The sequence below is a fragment of the Enhydra lutris genome, unplaced genomic scaffold (genome assembly GCF_002288905.1).
Source record: "Enhydra lutris kenyoni isolate GAN:26980312 unplaced genomic scaffold, ASM228890v2 scaffoldscaffold7, whole genome shotgun sequence".
Lineage (NCBI taxonomy): Eukaryota > Metazoa > Chordata > Mammalia > Carnivora > Mustelidae > Enhydra > Enhydra lutris.
The window spans coordinates 38,513,191-38,535,428 of NW_019154091.1; the positions used below are offsets into that span (position 1 = coordinate 38,513,191).

General features: G+C 44.3%; 1 protein-coding gene across 1 annotated transcript; it reads left to right on the forward strand.

The window, feature by feature from the left end:
* Nucleotides 1–1,651: 1,651 nt before the first annotated feature.
* Nucleotides 1,652–16,763, forward strand: LOC111142250 (BCL2 like 14). Its single transcript, XM_022495297.1, has 5 exons — nt 1,652–2,084; nt 7,042–7,221; nt 9,262–9,332; nt 11,468–11,734; nt 15,752–16,763. The coding sequence occupies exons 1-5, from the start codon at nt 1,652–1,654 to the stop codon at nt 15,788–15,790; spliced, it is 990 nt and encodes a 329-aa protein (XP_022351005.1). The 3' UTR covers nt 15,791–16,763.
* Nucleotides 16,764–22,238: the final 5,475 nt, after the last annotated feature.

Sequence of the window (22,238 nt, forward strand, 5' to 3'; positions counted from 1 at the left end):
TTGTAATTCGTCCTCCTCCATGGTCAATGAGTTAGATAATATGAGTCACATTTTATAAATAGGAAAACTACACCTCAGTGAAGTTAGTGATTTGCCTCAATCCCTTTGCCAGTAAGTAAAAAAGCAGTTCTTCAACCCAACTTCTCATTCCAAATACTGCACTCCCCCCATACCATCCATAATCCTCTTGGAGCTTAATTAAAACAGTGGTGCCCAAAGTGAGTTTCATAAATATTCTTTACTGTAAGACTTAATAAGGCACTTGTTCAAACACTTAAGTTCTACTCTAAATGCTTTACAAATATTAACTAACTTAATCTTCATAAGATGGGTACTGTTCATGAGATGAGTACTGTTATCATCCCCATTTAAACGTGATAAACTGAGGCGTAGAGTGACAGAGCCAGGATCTGAGCCCAGTCTCTCAAAATAGGAAAAAAATTCCACCAATCATTGTCAAATGATTGTGGTCCCTATTGTAGGCAAGGGGCCTATGGCTGGGGTAAAACACACTGACATGCCTGCCCTGTGGGGCTTATCTTGTGTTGAGGAGAAGAGAATAAACCTAGACAAACTTCGGCAAGGATCCTAATGGGGGTGACTAAGACCCGCACCAGGAGGGGGGCAAACTGATGGCCTGTGAGACCACATAGCAGGGGAGGGGAAGAATGTCGGGTGGAGGGGGACAGAGGTGGAAGAGCAGGAAGGAGCATATGCTTTCCAGAGATATTGAAGTAACTTCAGACAGCAAAGGTTTCACTGTGGTGCATTGTGACCGTGACATTGGGAGATGGTGAGGGAAGAAAGATTGTCAATGGTCAAGTCCTGGAAGAGGAAGTGGGTATGAGGGAACGGAAGGGAGGAGGGAGCAAAGTAGTCATGACCCCCACCTCACACCATAGCCCTCAAGTTTTACTTAAGTTCAGTTACCTGAAGCAGATCTGTGGGACTCAGACCTAAACAAGCAAAGGCAGAGGATAAAGGAAGAAGTAAGGGAATGGGAAGAGTCAGAAACCCCAGATATTTCCCTTGGCTGAGTCAGCCTCTCTCTTTGTCCACCTACCCTCCCCAAGAAGCTCTTTAACTGCTTCCCATGTTCTAGGTCTCCTTTTGAGGTGTGCCGACAGATCCACTAAGACCAAGCAGAGCTTTCAGCCCCACAGTCGAAGGCCCCCATGGTTGGGCCTACTGCCATGTCACTTCCTGTCCCTCCACAACCCTCAGCCCCAGCTCTTCAGGAAACACGTGTTCTGCCAGCTCTCTCGCCACTCTTCACACACATCCTAGACTAACCAGAGTCTGCCCTCTGCCCACCCTGTCCCACCCACCCGCATAACCCCTTCCAGTCTGTGGAGGAGACTTGGCTCGCCTTTCTTGGGAGCTGTCTGTTCCTCCCCACACAGGCTATCTGCACCTCTGATCCAGCTCCTCGCCCACTCTCTCTGTGTGGAGCTGTCTGTGTACCTTCTCTTGTCCTCATCTTTCACAGAGAATCCTGTATTTTCCATTTCTGAGGACTCCTTGCCTCCCTGCACAGAGTAGGTTCTCAGTAAATGCGGGTGGAGCTCCACTCCTGTGCCTCCTGACCCCCAGAGAGCAGTGCGCCCATGGGTGAGAGGTCACGTGTGGACTTTGTTGTTCCAGGCCCACCATGTGCACCGCCAGTGCCTGTGACCTGGAGGAGATCCCCCTAGACGATGATGACACAAACAGCATAGAATTCAAAATCCTGGCCTTCTACACCAAACACCATGTCTTCAAGAACACCCCTGCCATCTTCTCGCCAAAGCTGCCGAGAATAAGAAGTTTGTCCATCAAAGAGCAGGGGGGTTGGTCAGCAAACGAATCATGGACACAGGTGTCATGGCCTTGCAGAAATTCTCCATCCAGGGAGAAGCCCCTAGACCTGGCCAAGAAAAAGTCTTCCTGGAGGACATTCTTTGGAGTAATCGAGAAGGAGGAAGATGCACAGAACTCAGCCATATTCGTTTTGCAGGGTGCCACCGCGGAACGTCAGGATGGTCCTCAAAGTCAGCAGTGGTCGAGGTCCCTCACTAACGTGGGACAGCGCACAGAGCAGGAAGGTAGGCTTTGGGGGCCGCTGCTCTCCCACAGGAAAATCTTTCCCTTCCTTGTATATGTGGTATTTTCTCTCCTCCCAGCTGGTAATGTGGCCTGATGCAGGGTACTCCACTGTGTCTCAGTTTCCCAACTTCTTGATATTCAATAATAATTGCCCTGCTTTTCTCAAGACTGAGTAGGAAGTGGGAGGCTGTCAGTGAAGGGTGGCAGGACTGGTGTCTGGCTCTGCTGGCTAGAGATAGGCTTGCTGCCCCAAGTCCTGATCATCTGTGCCAGAGACCAGGATGGAAGGAAGAGCCCTGAGCAGGGCTTCAGGCTGCCGTTCTTCTTGAGGTAAGTCAACCCACCTCTCTGGGCCTCTGTTTCCAACTGTATGTTGGGGTATCCCACCCTCCCTACATCTTCGGGTGGTGAATGGAAAGATCAGGTAGCTACATACAAAAATACTTTCCAAAGTATAAGGGACTCTTAAAAACAAAACAAAACAAAAACCCAACGACTGAGAAGCATTTTGGGGTTTTTTTGGGTAATTTTTTATTTTGTTTCGTTTTTTGTTTTTTTAAAGATTTTATTTATTTATTTGACAAAGAGAGAGAGAGACAGCAAGAGAGGGAACACAAGCAGGGAGAGAAGGCAGAGGGAGAAGCAGGCTCCCCACTCAGCAAGGAGCCTGATGCGGGGCTTGGTCCCAGGACACTGGGATCATGACCTGAGCCTAAGACAAACATTTAACGACTGAGCCACCCAGGCACCCCTGGTTTTTTTGGTTTTTGTTTTTAAGATTTTATTCATTTATTTGAGAGAGAGAGAGACAGAGAGAGGGATACCACAAGCACTGGGGAGGGTAGAGACAGAGAGAGAGAAGCAGACTTCCTGCTGAACAGGGAGCCCCACTGAGGACTCGAACCCAGGATCCTGGGATCATGACCTGAGCCAAAGACAGACGCTTAACCTACTGAGCCACCCAGGTGCCCCAGCTGAGAAGCATGTTGACAAAACCTTTCCTCAGTGTGACAAAATACATTATATTGAATAAAGCATTTTCATGAAGGGCTTCAGCAGAGAAAGCTGCCCTTCATCCACAAACCTGGGCACAAGCATCTTCTTGCCCTTCAATAATACCCAGTGCCAGCTGCCCAGATTTTGGAAGAAACTCCCTCTCCTGTGGGCTTTGATTGCTGGGTTATCGTGTCAATAATTAGTCAACAGGTGGCAGTAATGTCTCAATTTTAGAATGTGTGACTGTCCCGGTTTACTTGGGGAATCCGCCCACATTTGGCAGTTTTCCATCACTCACTATGATAGGGGAAACTTTTACTTCCCAAACTTTTGTAAGTCCCACAGACTAATAACATTTTAGAACAGAAGTTAGGGGTGAGATTTCCTGGGGAACGTCTCCTCTCCCCATCCCCCCAGTGGTACAGCAAGCTCCTGCTGGAGATGGTAGCCGAGCTCTCAGGCCTTAACAGTTTGGAGACACCTCAATAGGCTTTTCTGCTCTGCTCTCCCTTGGACTTCACCGAGAGGCAGACAGAGCATTTACAGACTCTAATCTTCTGGTTTCCTGAGATAAAAGACACTCTGTATTTCCATAGTGCCGAAGTGCCATTTAACCTTATTTACTAAAATTTCAAAATCTTTATATAGATATTCTCAGAAATAGCAGAAATGATTACTTCCTAAGGAGCCCTTGCTGTAGACACTTACATTCAGTGTATCCTCCCTTCCCACCTTTCTCTTGCCCGCTTTCTGGTTTGGTGAATTATGTGGGTGGTTAGTTGGTTTTACATCGGACATGACTCAAGAAAGCCTCACGTTCTATTTCTATCTTGCCATGTATAAATCAGAGCTTAGCAGTCGTGTCACCTGGGTTCTATTAACTGAAGGTCACAATTTAGACCTCGCTGCCATGTCCAGGAGTTAGACACCAGGCCCCAGCGAGAACTGTAATCTTATGTCCCAAGATCAAAGTCTAGAAGTGAGAGGTCTTAGGAGGTAGAAAAATGGGCATCAATACAAAGCCAGTTTCTTTGACTTTGAACCCTTGTTTGTCCACAGCTAGAATTTGCTACATGTGGAATGCTACAGGTAGAATTAGGTTCGGATACATAGAGTGGAAAATTCAAATAACTGTGGCTTCAACAATGTAGAGATTATTTTTTCTCGCCCATAAGAGAAGACCAAAGTTTGGCAGCCCAGGGCTCATGCAGCAGCTCCAACCATTGTTAAGAGAGTCTTACTCTGCCATTCCTTGGCTAGTGGCTTCCAACCTCAAAATCACCTTGTATTCCAAGGTGGCTACAGGGACTCCAGCCATCATCTGTACATTTCCAAGCAGGAAGAAGAGGAAACAAGTGGGGGTTGGGAGGCACAAAAGGATGTCTTCTTTCTAGATAATTCCATTCCCTTTTAGAGAGCTTTCTTGAACCCGTGCTCAACTTTTCTTGTATCTCGTTGGCCACTCCTTAATGTAAGGCAAGCTGGAAATGTAGTCTGTTCAGCTGCCTGTGACACCTCGGCGGGGGGGTCTTTCTAAGAATGAAGGAAATGAATACAGGGAAGGAAATAGCGGTCTCAATCATAGAGAAATGCCCTACCCCTTCTATTTGAAACAAATGCCTCAGGGGGTGCCTGGGTGGCTCAGCTGGTTAAGAGTGGAACTCTTAATCTGGGCTCAGGGTCATAAGATCCAGCCCTGGGTCAGGCTCTGTACTCAGTCGGGAATCTGCTTGTAGACTCTCTTTCCCTCTGCCTCTTCCCCCACCCACGCTCTTTCTCTCTCTCTCTCTCTCAGATAAATAAATCCTTTTTTTTTTTTTAATTAAAAACACACAAATACCTCAGGCCAAAGGCTAACTGGCACCCTCTCAACGGTGTTGTGCTCTCTTTCTATCCTTAGCGCCACAGTGACACCTCCCCCAGACAGACCCCACAGGAGGGGCAGCCTTCCCGTCCTCTCCCTCCCCCATCCAGTTTTCCCAGCCTATCAGATGAGATGAGCTCTAAGAAGAAGGGAATCCTTTCTTTGCTCAGTGTTTAAAATTAAGGTTTTGAAAATGGGAGTCTCAACTAGAGCTGGCTCCTCCGAGTCGAAACGTGTTTGCTTATCCTCTAACCCGCACATATGTCACCTGCTTCCGTCACCCCGTGTCACCCAGTTCATAGAAGTGGATATGCCATAAGAAGGCGAGTCAGAGTCCCTATTTCCATGTCCTCCAGTAGTCTCCTGATTGCCCTGCCACAGAATGGGGGCTGGGGGAAGAGGACGGACCACCTCTGAGGCCTTCCTCTGCCTCCTGTGAGGGAAAGTTGGGCCACGCTCTGACCACTGCAGACAGGCTGCCCAGGGTTACAGAGGAAGAAAACACAAGCTTTTCTTTCCCACCTTCTGTGGACACAAGGGAATGCTCCCACTGGCTTCAGGATTCAGCCTTTTCCCATCTCCCTGCTGGGGGTCATGCACAGCCAGTGTTCCAGAGGAAGCTGGTTGGGCAGTAGTAAGGTGAAAATTATATATTTGGTTTGATTGTTAAAACGGGAAGGAAAAGCATTGGTCCTTTTCTCCTTGACTCTCTCATTCTTCTCTCTCAATTCTCTCATCTGTTTTTGAAGCCAATGGGCCAAGCATGAAAAATGTGGCTTTTTAAGAAAACCATTATGCTTTTCTTTAAAGGAAGGCATTGTGGACGAAGTATTCATTCCCATGGCCTTCCAGAGACGACCAGAGCGTGAAGGGAGAGAACCAAAGCGCCCATGAAGCATATAGGGCAAGAGGGTCAGAAATCACCTACAGGATATCAAAGCTACAATTGTGACACTATCCCTCCTGGGACCCAGGCTTTGCCTCTCTCACCACCCTGATGTACAAACCAGGAGTTCCCCTGGACATGCCAGCCTTCTAGCCAAACCCCCACTCTGTTCCTTTCTTTAAGTGTGTGAATTGAATAGTAGCGTTTTTTCAAATATCCCATTCACTCCATATGGCATCAGAGACAGAGCTTCCACAGATTTCTAAAACTTAAGAACTTAGTGACAAATCACCAATGGGACGAAAATGTTCGTCCCAAATGACTCGGCAATACCACCTGCCCACCCCCACCAGCCCCCATCCCTGACCAGAGACAGAGCTGACTGGTCCTTTACAGGCGAGGACATTCAGGGGCCAACTGCCACTTGAACCTTACTGTCCTCACACACTTTATTCCGTAGTTACGTGTGCAAATACATAACTCTCTTCCTGGGTGATAAATGCTTAAAAGGCATGGATCGTAGCACACTTCATGCATCCTGGTTTACCTGTTTGGCATTAAATGGATGTTTCCCATTAGACGGGGAGGAGAGAGAAGACGCATGACCGTATGTGCAAGGGCAAGGAGATGTCGGTGTTCACTTGATAATGGGCTTGAGTGATGAATATAGCCTGAGAAAGGGATATTTCTCCTCTTCTCTTTCCCAGTGTCCAACCCCCAAAGGCTTGTCAGACTATTAACTGCCCTCCTATGCACATAGGGGCCCACTCCCCAAGGTATAAAGGATGTAAAAAAAAAAAAAGAATAAAAATAAAAACATAAAGAAAATTCCCTCAAACAAAGAACTAAGCACTTTCTTTTGTGTTTCTTCCTTTGCAGAAGGGAAAGGGGACCCTAATTTTACAAGACTTCAAAAAGAGGGTGCAGAAGGGCAATTGTTTCAAGGCAGCAAATCATTCCTTGGTGCACTCCGCCCCTACCCCAGCCTCTGCCATGCAATTCCCAGTGCTTTCTGAAGAATGGCTTCCCCCCACCCCCCACAGCCCCCACACCCCCCCATACTCCCCACACCCCCAACAAGCACCCTACTGGCCCAGCAGTTTCCTCTTCCTCTGGGCGGACCTTTTCACTTGGGGCGACTGTGGATACTAGTGAGCTAGACAGAGTTCTCCTGGGAAGGGCCACTCAGCCCCGTTTGGTCTGGTTTCAGCTGTGGACCCCAAAGTTGCTTCTATTGCCCATCGCGTTGCCGAAATTGTTTATTCCTGGCCCCCGCCCGAAGAGCTCCAGGACCCGGTAGGAAGCTGCAAGTCCAAAGGGAGTTTTGTTCATCAGTTCATCCGCCGCCAGGGCCTCTGTTTCCAGCCTCAAGCCACCAGCACTAAGAAAGGTAGGAACTTCCTTCCGCATACTTGGGTCGGGTGGAGGGTTTGGCGGGCAGAGGTGCATGAGCGCCAATGTCTGTAGCCAGCGCTGGGCATCTCTGATTTAACCAGCAGAGATCTCTGTGGCCTCTCCGCTGCCCTGGACCAAAAGCACGACAGCACCGTGCTGGAGGCCCCCACCTTTAGCCCTGGAGAGACCAGCCCCGGACAGGTGGAGCGCGCCCGCCACACTCTGAAGCAGCGGGCCAGGTTCACTGCAAAGTACAAAGAGAATTCTCCTCCTGAGGGAGGGGAGGAAGTAGAAAGTGGGCACCTTGCCCGCAGAGGGCAAAGCAGTCCTCGATTCAGTCCTGTGAGCAACGGTCCAGGGCGATGGCCTATTTGCTGATGGAACCGCACGCGGTTTTCTAACACTGCCGGGGGCTCCTAGGGAAAAGCAAGGCATCATCAGTCACCAGGTCTGGGGCAGCACACGAAGCAGAACCCAGAGGTGACCAAGACGGGGTCCGTTGCCAGCAGAACCAGAGTGGGAGCTGGGACCACAGTTCCCATCAGAGGGGCGGGAATCCTGGAGGCGAAGGGAGCCAACCAAGTGCCCCAAGAAGAGACATTCTGTCCTACTTTCCCTCCCGGGCGACTGTCCCTGCTCCGGGCTCCCTTTCCCCAAACTGCGGCATTGGGGCTGAGGCAGAGGCGGCCCCCTGGGTGGGCAGTGTGCCCACATGCCAGGAGCTGGTGTCGGCATCTCCCCACCTTGGAAGCAGAGTGCTGGGTCCGCCTGCATCCTGCTGTGTTGCGGGGCTCAGGGTGAGTGGCTGGAGGAGAGGGGTTCCCTCTGGGTGCACTGAGAAGAAAGGTGTCTCCACTTTCCTGCAATCCCCTGGCCGTCTGGGTGACATAAAGTGATACCCCGCGCCAGGCCCAAGCTAAGGCTCTTGTCCCCTAAGCACATGAGAAATTGGGGCCCCAGTTACAGGGGCCGCAGCATCAGAGAAAAACTCCACAGAGGCCATGAAGACCCTCGTTCTTGCTTCTCCCGCAAGACCTGAGTCTCAGACTTCTGCCTACCTTGCCTTTCGCTGGTCCTTCTTGGGATGGGACTGGCTGGCTGGATGTCCTGGCCTCCCTTTCCCTCTTATCTGGAACAAAAATGAGCAGTCCACGACTTCAGAGATGGTGCCATTAATGATAAGTGCCGCTGGATCAGTCACTAGCTTTTCTCTGTTTGGATCCTGTTCTGGGGCAACAGCCATTTTCCCTCGTGGGTAGCTTGTTTTGAGATGAGAAAAATCATACTCCTCTCCCCCTCACTCCGCCATTCTGACATCTACACCACAGAAACTGTAGCCGGCTCTCTCTCCACCTGCCACTTTAGCCTTTGGGGTGGGAGAACTTAATCATTTTATTTATTTCTACCCCGCCTGGTTGTAAAGACAGCAAAGTTTACATTGTTAGTAAGAGAAAATAAATACCACTTGAAAGATAATGGAAAATGAAAACACTCGCGGGGAAAGAAGGTGGGTTTAGGAATAAGTTTAATTCCCAAAATGCAGGCGAGGAAGACTGTACCCTCTCTCACATGGGAGCCCCAAATTTGGCTCTACAGTTTCTAGCATCACAAAAGGGGGAATATAAACCAAATGGAATTTATGGTGTCCACATGGAAAAATCACCATCTACTGAGGAGAATCCTACAGACCAGAGAGAAAGTTCTCCTGAATATTTTCAGATATGGGATCCTGAGCAGTGGAAATAACAGCTTCAACGCCATTCTTACAATAAGTATATGATACATTTTGTGGTGAGAAGTGGGGCACTGAGGGGAAAAAAGAAGAAAGGAAAGGAGAGGTCTGTAGGAGACAGTGGCTGGAGTAGTTTGTGCCTTGTCAGACAAGGCGGGGTAAGAGTTAAGTTGCTAAGAATTACAAAGCACGTGTCTCCCTCAGTCCCTAATCTGGCTACCCGTATTGTCCCTGGGGAGAGAAAAAAATTAAGATTATATTTTTTCTTAAAAAAAAAAAATAACTGGAATTTCCCCCCGACAGATGGAGAAGATCAGATAATAGCGAAAATCGTTGAGCTGCTGAAATATTCAGGGGATCGGTTGGAAAAAGAGGTATGGAGCTTCTTGAACTAAAGTGATTTCTTTCTGTGCCCACGCGCTGGGACAGAGAATGGAATCGTACTCCAGATTGTATTCCTTTGCAAGTTCTGGTTTCCACTTAGTCCTAAATTTTATTTCCCTTGGAGTGAAAATTCTTCATGCTGGCAGCATCTCAAAAATGAATCACTTTGGAAAACATAAGTAAACCTTCTGGAGCCTCCCTGGAATTTTTGGAAATGAAAAATGTAACTTTGTTATTGCAAGAAAAGACACCAATAAATTAAAATTTGCTGAATAGAATTATGAATCTAGTTCCCCATGTAACTGATCCTTGGGGAAGTTCAGACTCTCGCATTCGCCCCACAGTCTGGATATTAATGTCCCATGCTTGGCTCCAAAGCTGGAGTCCTTCCCGAAATCTCCCCCGAAAGTGGTCAGGCTGTTCTCTGCTCAAGGTCTCTCTCAGCAATTTGGCCAGGGAGGCGGGTTAAGTGTTACTTGGAGAACTTGGCCTTCCTGCTGCTTAGAAGTCGAGACTACATCATTCAAGTCAGGAAGGAGTGATAGTGCCTTCAGATACAGAGCTGGTGAGTGGGAACCCACTGTCATCAGAGGGGAGTTCCGTGTGTTTCCCCATAGACTGTCGAGTAGTCTCTAGGGTGTGTTGGTCAGGGACTGGCCTGTGGACCCATTTCCTCCTCCTACCAGGATCAGTGGGAGGAAGTCTGGCCTCATGAGGCTTGTGCAGGAGGGGAAAAGCACTAACTGGCCAGCCAGACTTCCCCTGTCCCGACATGCTCAGCCGCTCCTCTCCCCATGCATCTGTCAGGGGTGTGCCCAGCAGACCATGACCAGGGTGGTGCAGAATGAGAAACGGAGAGAACCAGGGACACAGCATAAAGAAAAGAGAACAGGGTGTGTGAGCTCCAGGCCCACAAGTAGAGGATAACAGGAGTGCAGAGAAAGAACATCGAACGTGCCTGCCTATGTTTCTCCAGAACCAACATCAGTGGATAGGAATTATGGGGCGATTGATTTCCCCATGTTAGGAATGAACTTTCTAGCACTCAAGCCTGACTTGTGAAGGAATGAGCTTCTTGAGAATTTCAAGGAGATGCCGATGACCAGCCAGCAGCACAGGACTTGACCTGGGAGGGACCTACTGGAATCCTTGAAGATTCTTTACAGCTTGAAGATTCTGTGGCTTTCTCATGGCCTCCTCCTTCCCAGCCTCCCTAAGTGGTGACTTGCATTGAGTCCCGGAGGCAAGGAACAGGAGGTGGTAGGAAGCAGACCTCCATGGTAGAGGGAGAGAAATGCTTTCCTTTTCACCCCATAAATCACTACTTTTTAAAAATCTCACTTTTGTTGATGATTTGGGGTGATACTTTCCATTCTTTATGTAGAGAACATGATTGTTTCCCCAGTAGCAGACATGTGTAGGAACACACAGAGGGTCTGACTTTGCCGTGTGGGTGGGGGTTCCCACCAGGCCGGGACAGTGACGATGGGGAGGGCCACTCTGTCCATGCTGCAGGAGCCATTCATCCCCGAGAGCCCATACGGCCTCCTCCAGCCCCTGCCGGAGAGGCCAGGCAGAGCCAAGGGCCACCCGAAGGAGCAATGCTAGGACAGGCCAGGGCCCTCTGCGAAAGATGTTTCTTTCTGGCATTTGATTTCCCTATTGTTGTGGCAGGCGCAAGCTTCCAGCTACCCACTAGGGTTTGAATCAAGCTGCTTCCACTGGGTCCCTGGTCAAAAGCAGTCCATTCTTGTTGGTGAGGACACTAGCTCTTCTTGCTTCAGATTTGTAATTCGGACAGGCTCCTTGTGTCTCACGGAAGTTGGGGGGAGTGGGCTGGGCTCACATCAAGAACATTGCTCCACCAGAATCTTTATATAACAACAGATGCACCCCCAGAATATTCCTTTTAGAAACAATATTTGTTGAGAACCTGCTTAGCTTAGCATTCCCCAGAGACAGAACTAGAGGACTTCTAAGGAAACATGGAGTCCTCGCTCACTAAGAAATTTCTGTATGACTGGAATCAAGGGTTTCCCACTGAGTGTGTGGGTGGCCACTGCAGAGCTCAGGTCTGCTCCCCGGGGCCAGGCTGCTCACTGATCGCATCTCTTCTTGTACGCAGTTGAAGAACAACAAGGTTTTAATGAACAGCTTCCAGGACCAGCTGTCCTACCCTGTTTTCAAGACCATCACAGACCACTTCTTAAGGGGTGTGGACACCAGGGGAGAATCAGAGGTCAGAGCTCGGGGCTTTAAGGCTGCCCTTGCAATAGACGTCACGGCCAAGCTCACTGCCATCGACAACCACCCCATGAACAGGGTGCTGGGTTTTGGAACCAAGTACCTGAAAGACAACTTCTCACCCTGGGTCCAGCAGCAGGGTGGATGGGTAAGTGGAGCCTGTCTCAGAATCAGTCTTCCCAGATTCAGAGAAGGCGGAATGGAAAGTTACGGTTTTGGTTTTGGGTTTGTTTGGTTTTGTTTTTTTTTTTTTTTTTCGTTTTTTGGGGTTTTTTTTACATGAAGGGAACACATCTTTGAAGGGGCTCTCACGGATTTAGAACAGTTGAGTGGCAGGAGATAGATCCCAGTGATGGGAACATATTTTTAGTGATTATCTTCCTCATCAATAAATATTTACTGGGCTCCCAAAGGGGACAGGGGTAAGTGTGTTGGAGGGGAGGCACTGGTCAAATAGAACAGGAAATGCAGAGCTAGTGAGATGTAAAATGTTTAGACAGATATAATTTCTGTTTTTACAAATTGTGGAGGCAGCGGAAGTCTGGCAGTGAGACAGGGAGAGGCAAACAGTTCCTTATTCTCTCAGATGCTGACAGGCAGAGAGAGAGATGGCGCTCATGATATTTGGTCATTGCTGCTTGGACCCAGCCGTTCTGACAGGGACATTTCCATACAAACCAAAAAGCAAACAGTGAAACTTGTGTCTGTTTGTTTGTTTGCTTTTTAAATTAAGTTTTTATTTCTTTTTTAGTAATCTCTGTACCCAATGTGGGGCTCAAACTCAACAACCTCTAGATCAGGAGTCACAAACTCTTCCCACTGAGCCAGCCAGGCGCCCCACATTTGTGTCTAACTCCTTGCTATCGGGCAGAACAGACAACTTCACCCCCATGCTTCAGATTCACCCCTCCGCCATCCTTTATCCTCATTCCGTGAGATTTCTTCCAAGCTGCCATAACCTCGTAAGGTTAACTTCTTCAAAACGCTTTAACCTATCGCTTTAAATCTCAGTAAGCTCAGGGCATTTTTGTCTGTTCAAACCCTTCCATGGAATGACAGGCCTTTGCCCCACATTATCCTTAGTCGTCCTTCCACCAAAATGGTCTAAGAGTACCAGGTTTTATTCTGCTCTACGCATGGCCCAGCATGGCCCTGCAGCCTCCAAACAGGCTTGTGTCTTGGCTACCAGAAGGAAAATATAGCTGATCTTGCTAAGGGGCTGAAGGGACCACCGTGGTCTTCAGTGGCTGTCTGTTGATGTTATGGCTGCCTATTGATGTTACCTAGTTTTTTGTTCCTTCATATTTTCCACATTTGCACCAGATATGGAAGACTTCAGTGGCTGATCTGAAGAACTAAGTTCTCAAGTATTCTAAACTCAAGCTAAAAGAGGGATAGATAATTTGACTTTATTTTGGCTTTATCTGTTCCGTCTTCCAGAACCCCCTCAAGTCCCTTCCCTGCCCCAGAGAATTTCCTGACCATTCTAGCTTAAGGGCCTCACCAGCCTCTGACCTCTTATAATGCCTCATGTCTGCACCATAATTATATACAGGAAAGAACCATCCTTGTTGGTCTTGTAGGTATATTTTTCCAAAGAGATTGTAAGTACCAACTGGGCTCACAGGTCGGTTCTCAAAAGTCTGTTTAGTTAGTTAATGGATCTGGAAGGCCAAAAGTGTTCTAGAAAAAGGTGACACCAAAAGCACAAACAACAGAAGAAAAAATAAATCAGACTTATATCAAAATTTAAAATTTGTCTCCTTCAAAAGAAACTACCAAGAAAGTGAAAAGACAACCCACAGAATGGGAAAAAATATGTTCAAATCACAAATCGGATAAGGAACTTGTATTCAGAATATGTAATAAACTCTTACAACTCAACAAAAAAAGACAAAACCCAATTTTTAAAATAGGCAGTGGATTTGAATAAACATTTATCTGAAGAAGATATACAAATGACCAATAAGCACATGAAGAGATGCTTGCTTTACATAGTCATTTCAACATTAGGGGAATGCAAATCAAAACTGCAATGAGCAGCACCTGGTGGCTCAGTTGGTTAAGTGTCTGACTCTCGATCTCAGCTCAGGTCTTGATCTCGGGGTCATGAGTGCAAGCCCCACACTGGGCTCCACGCAGGGCTTAGAGCCTACTTAAAAAGCAACAACAACAAAACACAATGAGATATAATTTCACAGCCACTAGCCATACTTTCCCTTTGGAAGCAATCTGGCAATTCCGCAAAACATCAAACAGAGTTACAAATTCTGCTCTTAGGTATCTACCCAAGAAAACTGATAAAAAATGTTCCTATAAAAACTTGTACATGAATGATCCTAGTAGCATTCATTATTCATAATAGCCAAAAAGTGGAAACAACCCAAATGTCCATCAGTGATGAATGATGACTGGAAATATCAAAGTGGTATGCCCCTACAATGGAACAGTATTTAGCCATGAAAAGGAATAGAACAGGTAGATAAACCTTATTTTTTTTCAATTTTTTAACATTTAAATTCAATTAATTAACATATAGTGTATTATTAATTTCAGAGGTAGAGTTCAGTGATTCATCAGTCTTACATAATACCCAGTGCTCATTACATCACATGCCCTCCTTAATGTCCCAGATAGATGAACTTTGAAAACATTATGCTAAGTGAAAGAAGTTAGACAAAAGGGCCCTATATTGTATGATTCTATTTTTATGAAATATCCAGAATAGGCAAATTCATAGAGACAGATGAGAGGAGAGGGAATGGGGAGTGACTACTAATGAATAAGGAGTTTCTTTCTGTGTGATGAAAATATTCTAAAATCAGGCAGAGTGGTTGGTTGCACAACTCTGTGAATATACCAAAAGCTACTGAATTATATACTTTAAAAGGATGAATTCTGTGGTACATTTCAATACATCTGTTGTGAAAAATTGTGGTTCTAATTCTAGTAAGCAAATAAAAAGAGGAAATATATAAGAATATATTTTTATTTACTTATTTTTTAATTTGGCTGCTGGTGCTAGAGAGAAAACAGTATCTACGTAGAGAAAATAGATGGATTTTTGGTTGAGATAATAAAGGCATTTTCAAAGGTTTTAGAATTTTATGGCATTTAAAAAAATTATTTGTAACTTATTAGTTTACTTTTCCAGGCCATCATAACTCCTAATTTTAAGCCTTGGCCACATTTAGGTTTAATTTGGAGCATGTAGCTGGAAATTAAGAGAGGGAGAAAAAAGAATGAGAGAGAAAGGACTAATTTTCCCCAGAGCCGATAGAAAAGGACTTGCAAAAATAAAGGAGGATGTTGATAAAAGAATATTTACACATTGATAGGAGCTATTGAATGTGGAGGAGATGTGGACTGAGACCTGTGTTCAGTGTCCATGAATAGGAAAGAAAGGTGATGTTGGGGTGGCAAGCGTCTAGGAACTTCCATTGGTCCCAGGTATTTTGGTGACTCTCCAGGGTGTTGCCTTATAGTGGTGGAGAAGGAAGAAAATGATTTCCATGCCCAAGGGTTCCAGGATTCCTGACTATCTCAGTATTCTGCATTTCACACAGGTGCATCTAATCTTCCCAACTAAACTGTAGATCTATGGGCTGGCTTAAGTATTTTATGCCTCTTAAGTATTTTATACCTGTTCTTTCTATATACATCATAGATGTTCAGCCAGTTCTCCTAACATAATGAATCAATCAAATGAATAGCAACCGTATCTAAAAAGCCTGCTAAACAAACTGCCATGAGATTTTAATTCACTCGGCCATTTTTCCTCATTGTAAAGCACTGTTCAAATAGTTACTCTGTTTGTAACTGCAATCTCACCCATTTTACAGTAAATTGTAGGGAGAGGTTTACAACCTCCCTAGTCTTCAACCTTTCAGCATCTATTCTTTTGAATGTTAAATACAGCATCAAAGCCTTTCCCCATCTAGCTTGTTAGCCCTGGATGTATAACATAACTCCTTAGCATATGTTCTCCTTCCAGAATAGCAAGGATGCTGGTCATCTTCCCAGACCCTCTCCCAAACCCTACCATAGTCTCAGAAGCCTGGGTCATGCCTGGGATAAGAGAGCCGAATTCACAGCTATCTGTTTTCAGTTCAACTGTCAGTCAGACTTGGAATGTTATGTGTCTATTTCTTTTGTTCCTCTCTAGGAAAAAGTACTTGGAATATCACATGAAGAGGTAGACTGAAGCATCAGAAGAGTTGTCATCTGGAATACTCATGATTCAGCTGATCCTGTCTACATTGGTTTCAGCATAGAATGTGGGAGAAAGTATGAATGTGCAAGGCAAAGGGAGCGCTGAGGTTTCCCAAATCATTGTTCCTGTGAATCCAGAGGCATCAGGAGAGTCCTCGTCTGTCTCCAGCTCACAGAATGTAGTAGCGTGGCCCATGACATCCATGTTTTTCAGGTCCTCCATTGAATGCAGGAGGAAGTCTAGGAAGACAAGTGGTAATTTTCCGTTCAAACATTCAGAACAGAAACTATCATCTTGCTTCTGTTGGCCACTTTAGGGAAATTTTGTTCCAGATATTTGCTGACTCCATGAGGGTGAAATGATAAATCGTGCATGTGCTTACTCTTTGGTTTCTAGTACTATTTATTTTTAAACTACACTTGGGATGGCGTAATAATGGCATTCTTTCAAGCCTACCTTTAGGAAGATGTTGCTATTCATGTCGGTAGACAAAGTTCAAAGAGACTCAAGTTCACTGCAATATCCACTCATTTGGGGAGATACAGCCATATCTGCCATTTGACTCATTTCCCTAGAAAAATTCTTTGGCAGTTGGAAACACTTGCATTTGGCAGAAAATAATTACTCCTACCACGCTTAACTGTCTCAGTGACCCCACCTCTATTTCTTAAGGTCTCTGAAATTTTCTTTGTGTTTTTTTTTGTTTTGTTTTGTTTTGTTTCGTGGTAGTGTAACAAATAGTCACTGATATGGAAAGACCACTGTCAAAAGAGTATCTAGTGGTTAAAAGAAGTAAAAAGTAATAGTACTAAGATGTCTGTAAGGATCAATGAGTTAATTTATAAAAAGCGCTTACAACAGTGGTTGGTATTTAGTGCTGAGTTTTCACTTATGACCAGTATTATGTACTGCCCTCAGCGAAGATGAAAATTTCCTCTCAACGCAGTCACTGATTGTTTTTCTGAAATTGATCCTGTTCAGAATGAGGTCTTATGGTAAGTGAAATATGTTTCACAATTGTTTAACAATTATTTAAGATAATAATTATTAAAACAATTTAAAAATACTTTCAAATTAAAATCTTAAAAATTTCTGGATCCGTTGCCCTGGATGTAGCCTGATGTAAAACAGGTGTTTAATAAACCTTTGATGAACAAATAAATGGATAAATTAATCAGACATACGTTCAGCTTTGTGAGAAAATTGGACCTATCTAATATCCCATGCCTTACTACTCTACCGGTCTTAATTAAAATGAGTTATTCTCTTTTACTTCCTGCCCCCCTCCAACATACACACGCACAGAAAATCATAAATGTTAGGGATAAAGGAGTTTCCTTTTACAGAAGGAAGCACTAGAGACTCCTCTTCTCCTATGTTGATCCAACCATTCCACACTATTTGCAGTTTCCCAAATGTATCCTGCAACATTGTACCTCTAAGCCTCCATAACAATATTTTCTCCACTTGTCATGTCCCTGCCTCCTGGACCTCTCTACCCTTATTTCCACTGATTGAATTAACTCCAAACTATCTTTCCAAATTCACGCCTTCATTTCCTCTAGGAAACATTTGCTAAGCCTCCCTGGCTGCCATAGGGCTACACTTGGATGCCTTTCCTCAAAAACATGCACCATAACACACTGTTTATAGACAGTATATCTAATACATTATGCCATAAGAACTAGTCTTTTGCACTGGATTATAAACTCTTTTGTAAACAATTATTTTGTCTAATTTAACTTTGTCTATCTAATGCCAGGGACACTTTTTTTTTCAGGTTTTAACATTTGATTTTATTTTTATTTTTATTTTTTATTTTTTATAAACATATATTTTTATCCCCAGGGGTACAGGTCTGTGAATCGCCAGGTTTATATACTTCACAGCACTCACCATAGCACATACCCTCCCCAATGTCCATAATCCCACCCCCCCTCTCCCAACCCCCCTCCCCCCAGCAACCCTCAGTTTGTGAGATTAAGAGTCACTTATGGTTTGTCTCCCTCCCAATCGCATCTTGTTTCATTTACTCTTCTCCTACCCCCTTAACCCCCCATGTTGCATCTCCTCTCCCTCATATCAGAGAGATCATATGATAGTTGTCTTTCTCCAATTGACTTATTTCGCTAAACATGATAACCTCTAGTTCCATCCACGTCGTCGCAAATGGCAAGATTTCATTTCTTTTGATGGCTGCAGAGTATTCCATTGTGTATATATACCACATCTTTATCCATTCATCTGTTGATGGACATCTAGGTTCTTTCCATAGTTTGGCTATTGTAGACATTGCTGCTATAAACATTTGGGTGCACGTGCCCCTTCGGATCACTATGTTTGTATCTTTAGGGTAAATACACAGTAGTGCAATTGCTGGGTCATAGGGTAGTTCTATTTTCAACATTTTGAGGTACCTCCATGCTGTTTTCCAGAGTGGTTGCACCAGCTTGTATTCCCACCAACAGTGTAGGAGGGTTCCCCTTTCTCCGCATCCTCGCCAGCATCTGTCATTTCCTGACTTGTTCATTTTAGCCATTCTGACTGGTGTGAGGTGATATCTCATTGTGGTTTTGATTTGTATTTCCCTGATGCCGAGTGATATGGAGCACTTTTTCATGTGTCTGTTGGCCATCTGGATGTCTTCTTTGCAGAAATGTCTGTTCATGTCTTCTGCCCATTTCTTGATTGGATTATTTGTTCTTTGGGTGTTGAGTTTGCTAAGTTCTTTGTAGATTTTGGACACTAGCCCTTTATCTGATATGTCATTTGCAAATATCTTCTCCCATTCTGTCAGTTGTCTTTTGGTTTTGTTAACTGTTTCCTTTGCTGTGCAAAAGCTTTTGATCTTGATGAAGTCCCAATAGTTCATTTTTGCCCTTGCTTCCCTTGCCTTTGGCGATGTTCCTAGGAAGATGTTGCTGCGACTGAGGTAGAAGAGGTTGCTGCCTGTGTTCTCCTCAAGGATTTTGATGGCTTCCTTTCTCACATTAAGGTCCTTCATCCATTTTGAGTCTATTTTCGTGTGTGGTGTAAGGATGGTCCAATTTCATTTTTCTGTATGTGGCTGTCCAATTTTCCCAACATCATTTATTGAAGAGGCTGTCTTTTTTCCATTGGACATTCTTTCCTGCTTTGTTGAAGATTAGTTGGCCATAGAGTTGAGGGTCTATTTCTGGGCTCTCTATTCTGTTTCATTGAACTATGTGTCTGTTTTTGTGCCAGTACCATGCTGTCTTGATGATGACAGCTTTGTAATAGAGCTTGAAGTCCGGAATTGTGATGCCACCGACTTTGGCTTTCTTTTTCAATATTCCTTTGGCTATTTGAGGTCTTTTCTGGTTCCATATAAATTTTAGGATTATTTGTTCCATTTCTTTGAAAAAAAATGGATGGTACTTTGATAGGAATTGCATTAAATGTGTAGATTGCTTTAGGTAGCATAGACATTTTCACAATATTTATTCTTCCAATCCAGGAGCATGGAACATTTTTCCATTTCTTTGTGTCTTCCTCAATTTCTTTCATGAGTATTTTATAGTTTTCTGAGTATAGATTCTTAGCCTCTTTGGTTAGGTTTATTCCTAGGTATCTTATAGTTTTGGGTGCAATTGTAAATGGGATGGACTCCTTCATTTCTCTTTCTTCTGTCTTGTTGTTGGTGTAGAGAAATGCAACTGATTTCTGGGCATTGATTTTATATCCTGACACTTTACTGAATTCCTGTACAAGCTCTAGCAGTTTTGGAGTGGAGTCTTTTGGGTTTTCCACATACAGTATCATATCATCTGCGAAGAGTGATAGTTTGACTTCTTTTTTGCCGATTTGGATGCCTTTAATTTCCTTTTGTTGTCTGATTGCTGAGGCTAGGACTTCTAGTACTATGTTGAATAGCAGTGGTGATAACGGACATCCCTGCCGTGTTCCTGACCTTAGCGGAAAAGCTTTCAGTTTTTCTCCATTGAGAATGATATTTGCGGTGGGTTTTTCATAGATGGCTTTGATAATATTGAGGTATGTGCCCTCTATCCCTACACTTTGAAGAGTTTTGATCAGGAAGGGATGCTGTACTTTGTCAAATGCTTTTTCAGCATCTATGGAGAGTATCATATGGTTCTTGTTCTTTCTTTTATTAATGTGTTGTATCACAGTGATTGATTTGCGGATGTTGAACCAACCTTGAAGCCCTGGAATAAATCCCACTTGGTCGTGGTGAATAATCCTTTTAATGTACTGTTGAATCCTATTGGCTAGTATTTTGGTGAGAATTTTTGCATCTGTGTTCATCAAGGATATTGGTCTGTAGTTCTCTTTTTTGATGGGATCCTTGTCTGGTTTTGGGATCAAGGTGATGCTGGCCTCATAAAATGAGTTTGGAAGTTTTCCTTCCATTTCTATTTTTTGGAACAGTTTCAGGAGAATAGGAATTAGTTCTTCTTTAAGTGTTTGGTAGAATTCCCCCGGGAAGCCTTCTGGCCCTGGGCTTTTGTTTGTTTGGAGATTTTTGATGACTGTTTCAATCTCCTTACTGATTATGGGTCTGTTCAGGCTTTCTATTTCTTCCTGGCTCAGTTGTGGTAGTTTATATGTCTGTAGGAATGCATCCATTTCTTCCAGATTGTCAAATTTGTTGGCGTAGAGTTGCTCATAGTATGTTCTTATAATTGTCTGTATTTCTTTGGTGTTAGTTGTGATCTCTCCTCTTTCATTCGTGATTTTATTTATTTGGGTCCTTTCTCTTTTCTTTTTGAGAAGTCTGGCCAGGGGTTTATCGATCTTATTAATTCTTTCAAAGAACCAGCTCCTAGTTTCGTTGATTTGTTCTATTGTTTTTTTGGTTTCTATTTCATTAATTTCTGCTCTGATCTTATGATTTCTCTTCTCCTGCTGGGTTTAGGGTTTCTTTCTTGTTCTTTGTCCAGCTCCTTTAGGTGTAGGGTTAGGTTGTGTACCTGAGACCTTTCTTGTTTCTTGAGAAAGGCTTGTACCGCTATATATTTTCCTCTCAGGACTGCCTTTGCTGTGTCCCACAGATTTTGAACCGTTGTGTTTTCATTATCATTTGTTTCCATGAATTTTTTCAATTCTTCTTTAATTTCCTGGTTGACCCATTCATTCTTTAGAAGGATGCTGTTTAATCTCCATGTATTTGGGTTCTTTCCAAATTTCCTCTTGTGATTGAGTTCTAGCTTCAGAGCATTGTGGTCTGAAAATATGCAGGGAATGATCCTAATCTTTTGATACCAGTTGAGACCTGATTTAGGACCGAGGATGTGATCTATTCTGGAGAATGTTCCATGGGACTAGAGAAGAATGTGTATTATGTTGCTTTGGGATGAAATGTTCTGAATATATCTGTGATGTCCATCTGGTCCAGTGTGTCATTTAAGGCCTTTATTTCCTTGTTGATCTTTTCCTTGGATGATCTGTCCATTTCAGTGAGGGGAGTGTTAAAGTCCCCTACTATTATTGTATTATTGTTGATATGTTTCTTTGATTTTGCTATTAATTGGTTTATATAGTTGGCTGCTCCCACGTTAGGGGCATAGATATTTAAAATTGTTAGATCTTCTTGTTGGACAGATCCTTTGAGTATGATATAGTGTCCTTCCTCATCTCTTATTATAGTCTTTGGCTTAAAATCTAATTGATCTGATATAAGGATTGCCACTCCTGCTTTCTTCTGATGTCCATTAGCATGGTAAATTCTTTTCCACCCCCTCACTTTAAATCTGCAGGTGTCTTTGGGTTTAAAATGAGTTTCTTGTAGGCCCTGGGACACTTTTAAGGTACAACTGCAAAATTATGTACCCTGGTCTTGCTGCTATAACCTGTAAATCATTGAGATTGGAGTATGGCCCAAGATACATGTCATTTTAACAAACTCTCCAAATGTTCCAATATTATTTGCAGTTTCCAGCCAAGATGAAGTAGTAGTAACTGAGTTTAATCTCCTGCTTAAAACACTGGGAGGGGGAAAAAAACAGATGAAATATATGAAAGAATAGTTTTCAGTTTTCAAGACATTGTGCATCAGGTAATGAAAGACTGGTCCTAAAGAGATGAGAAATAAAGGAAACCCTGTGACTGCCTGGGAGTACTGCAGATAGAGTTTCCAAGCTATGCTGGAGGGAGGGGAACCCACATAGGGCTCAGCAGTCTCCCAGAGTAGAGGAAATAGAATCTTAGAGTCTGGGAAGGTCAGGGAGCTCAAGTCTGCAGGGCAAATAATGGACAGAAGGGAATGGCACACAAAGCTCTATCCCATGTCTAGAGATTTATGGACCATCTCCTCAAGTTCTCAGATGACTACTGATCAGCACGTGCGTGTGAAGAAGTTATTGAGAGGAACGCTTTCCAAGGTTAAAGCTCACACAGGGCTGGGAGTAGCCCCTTTTTCCACTAGCCAGAATGGAAAAAACTCAAAATTTGCATGGCA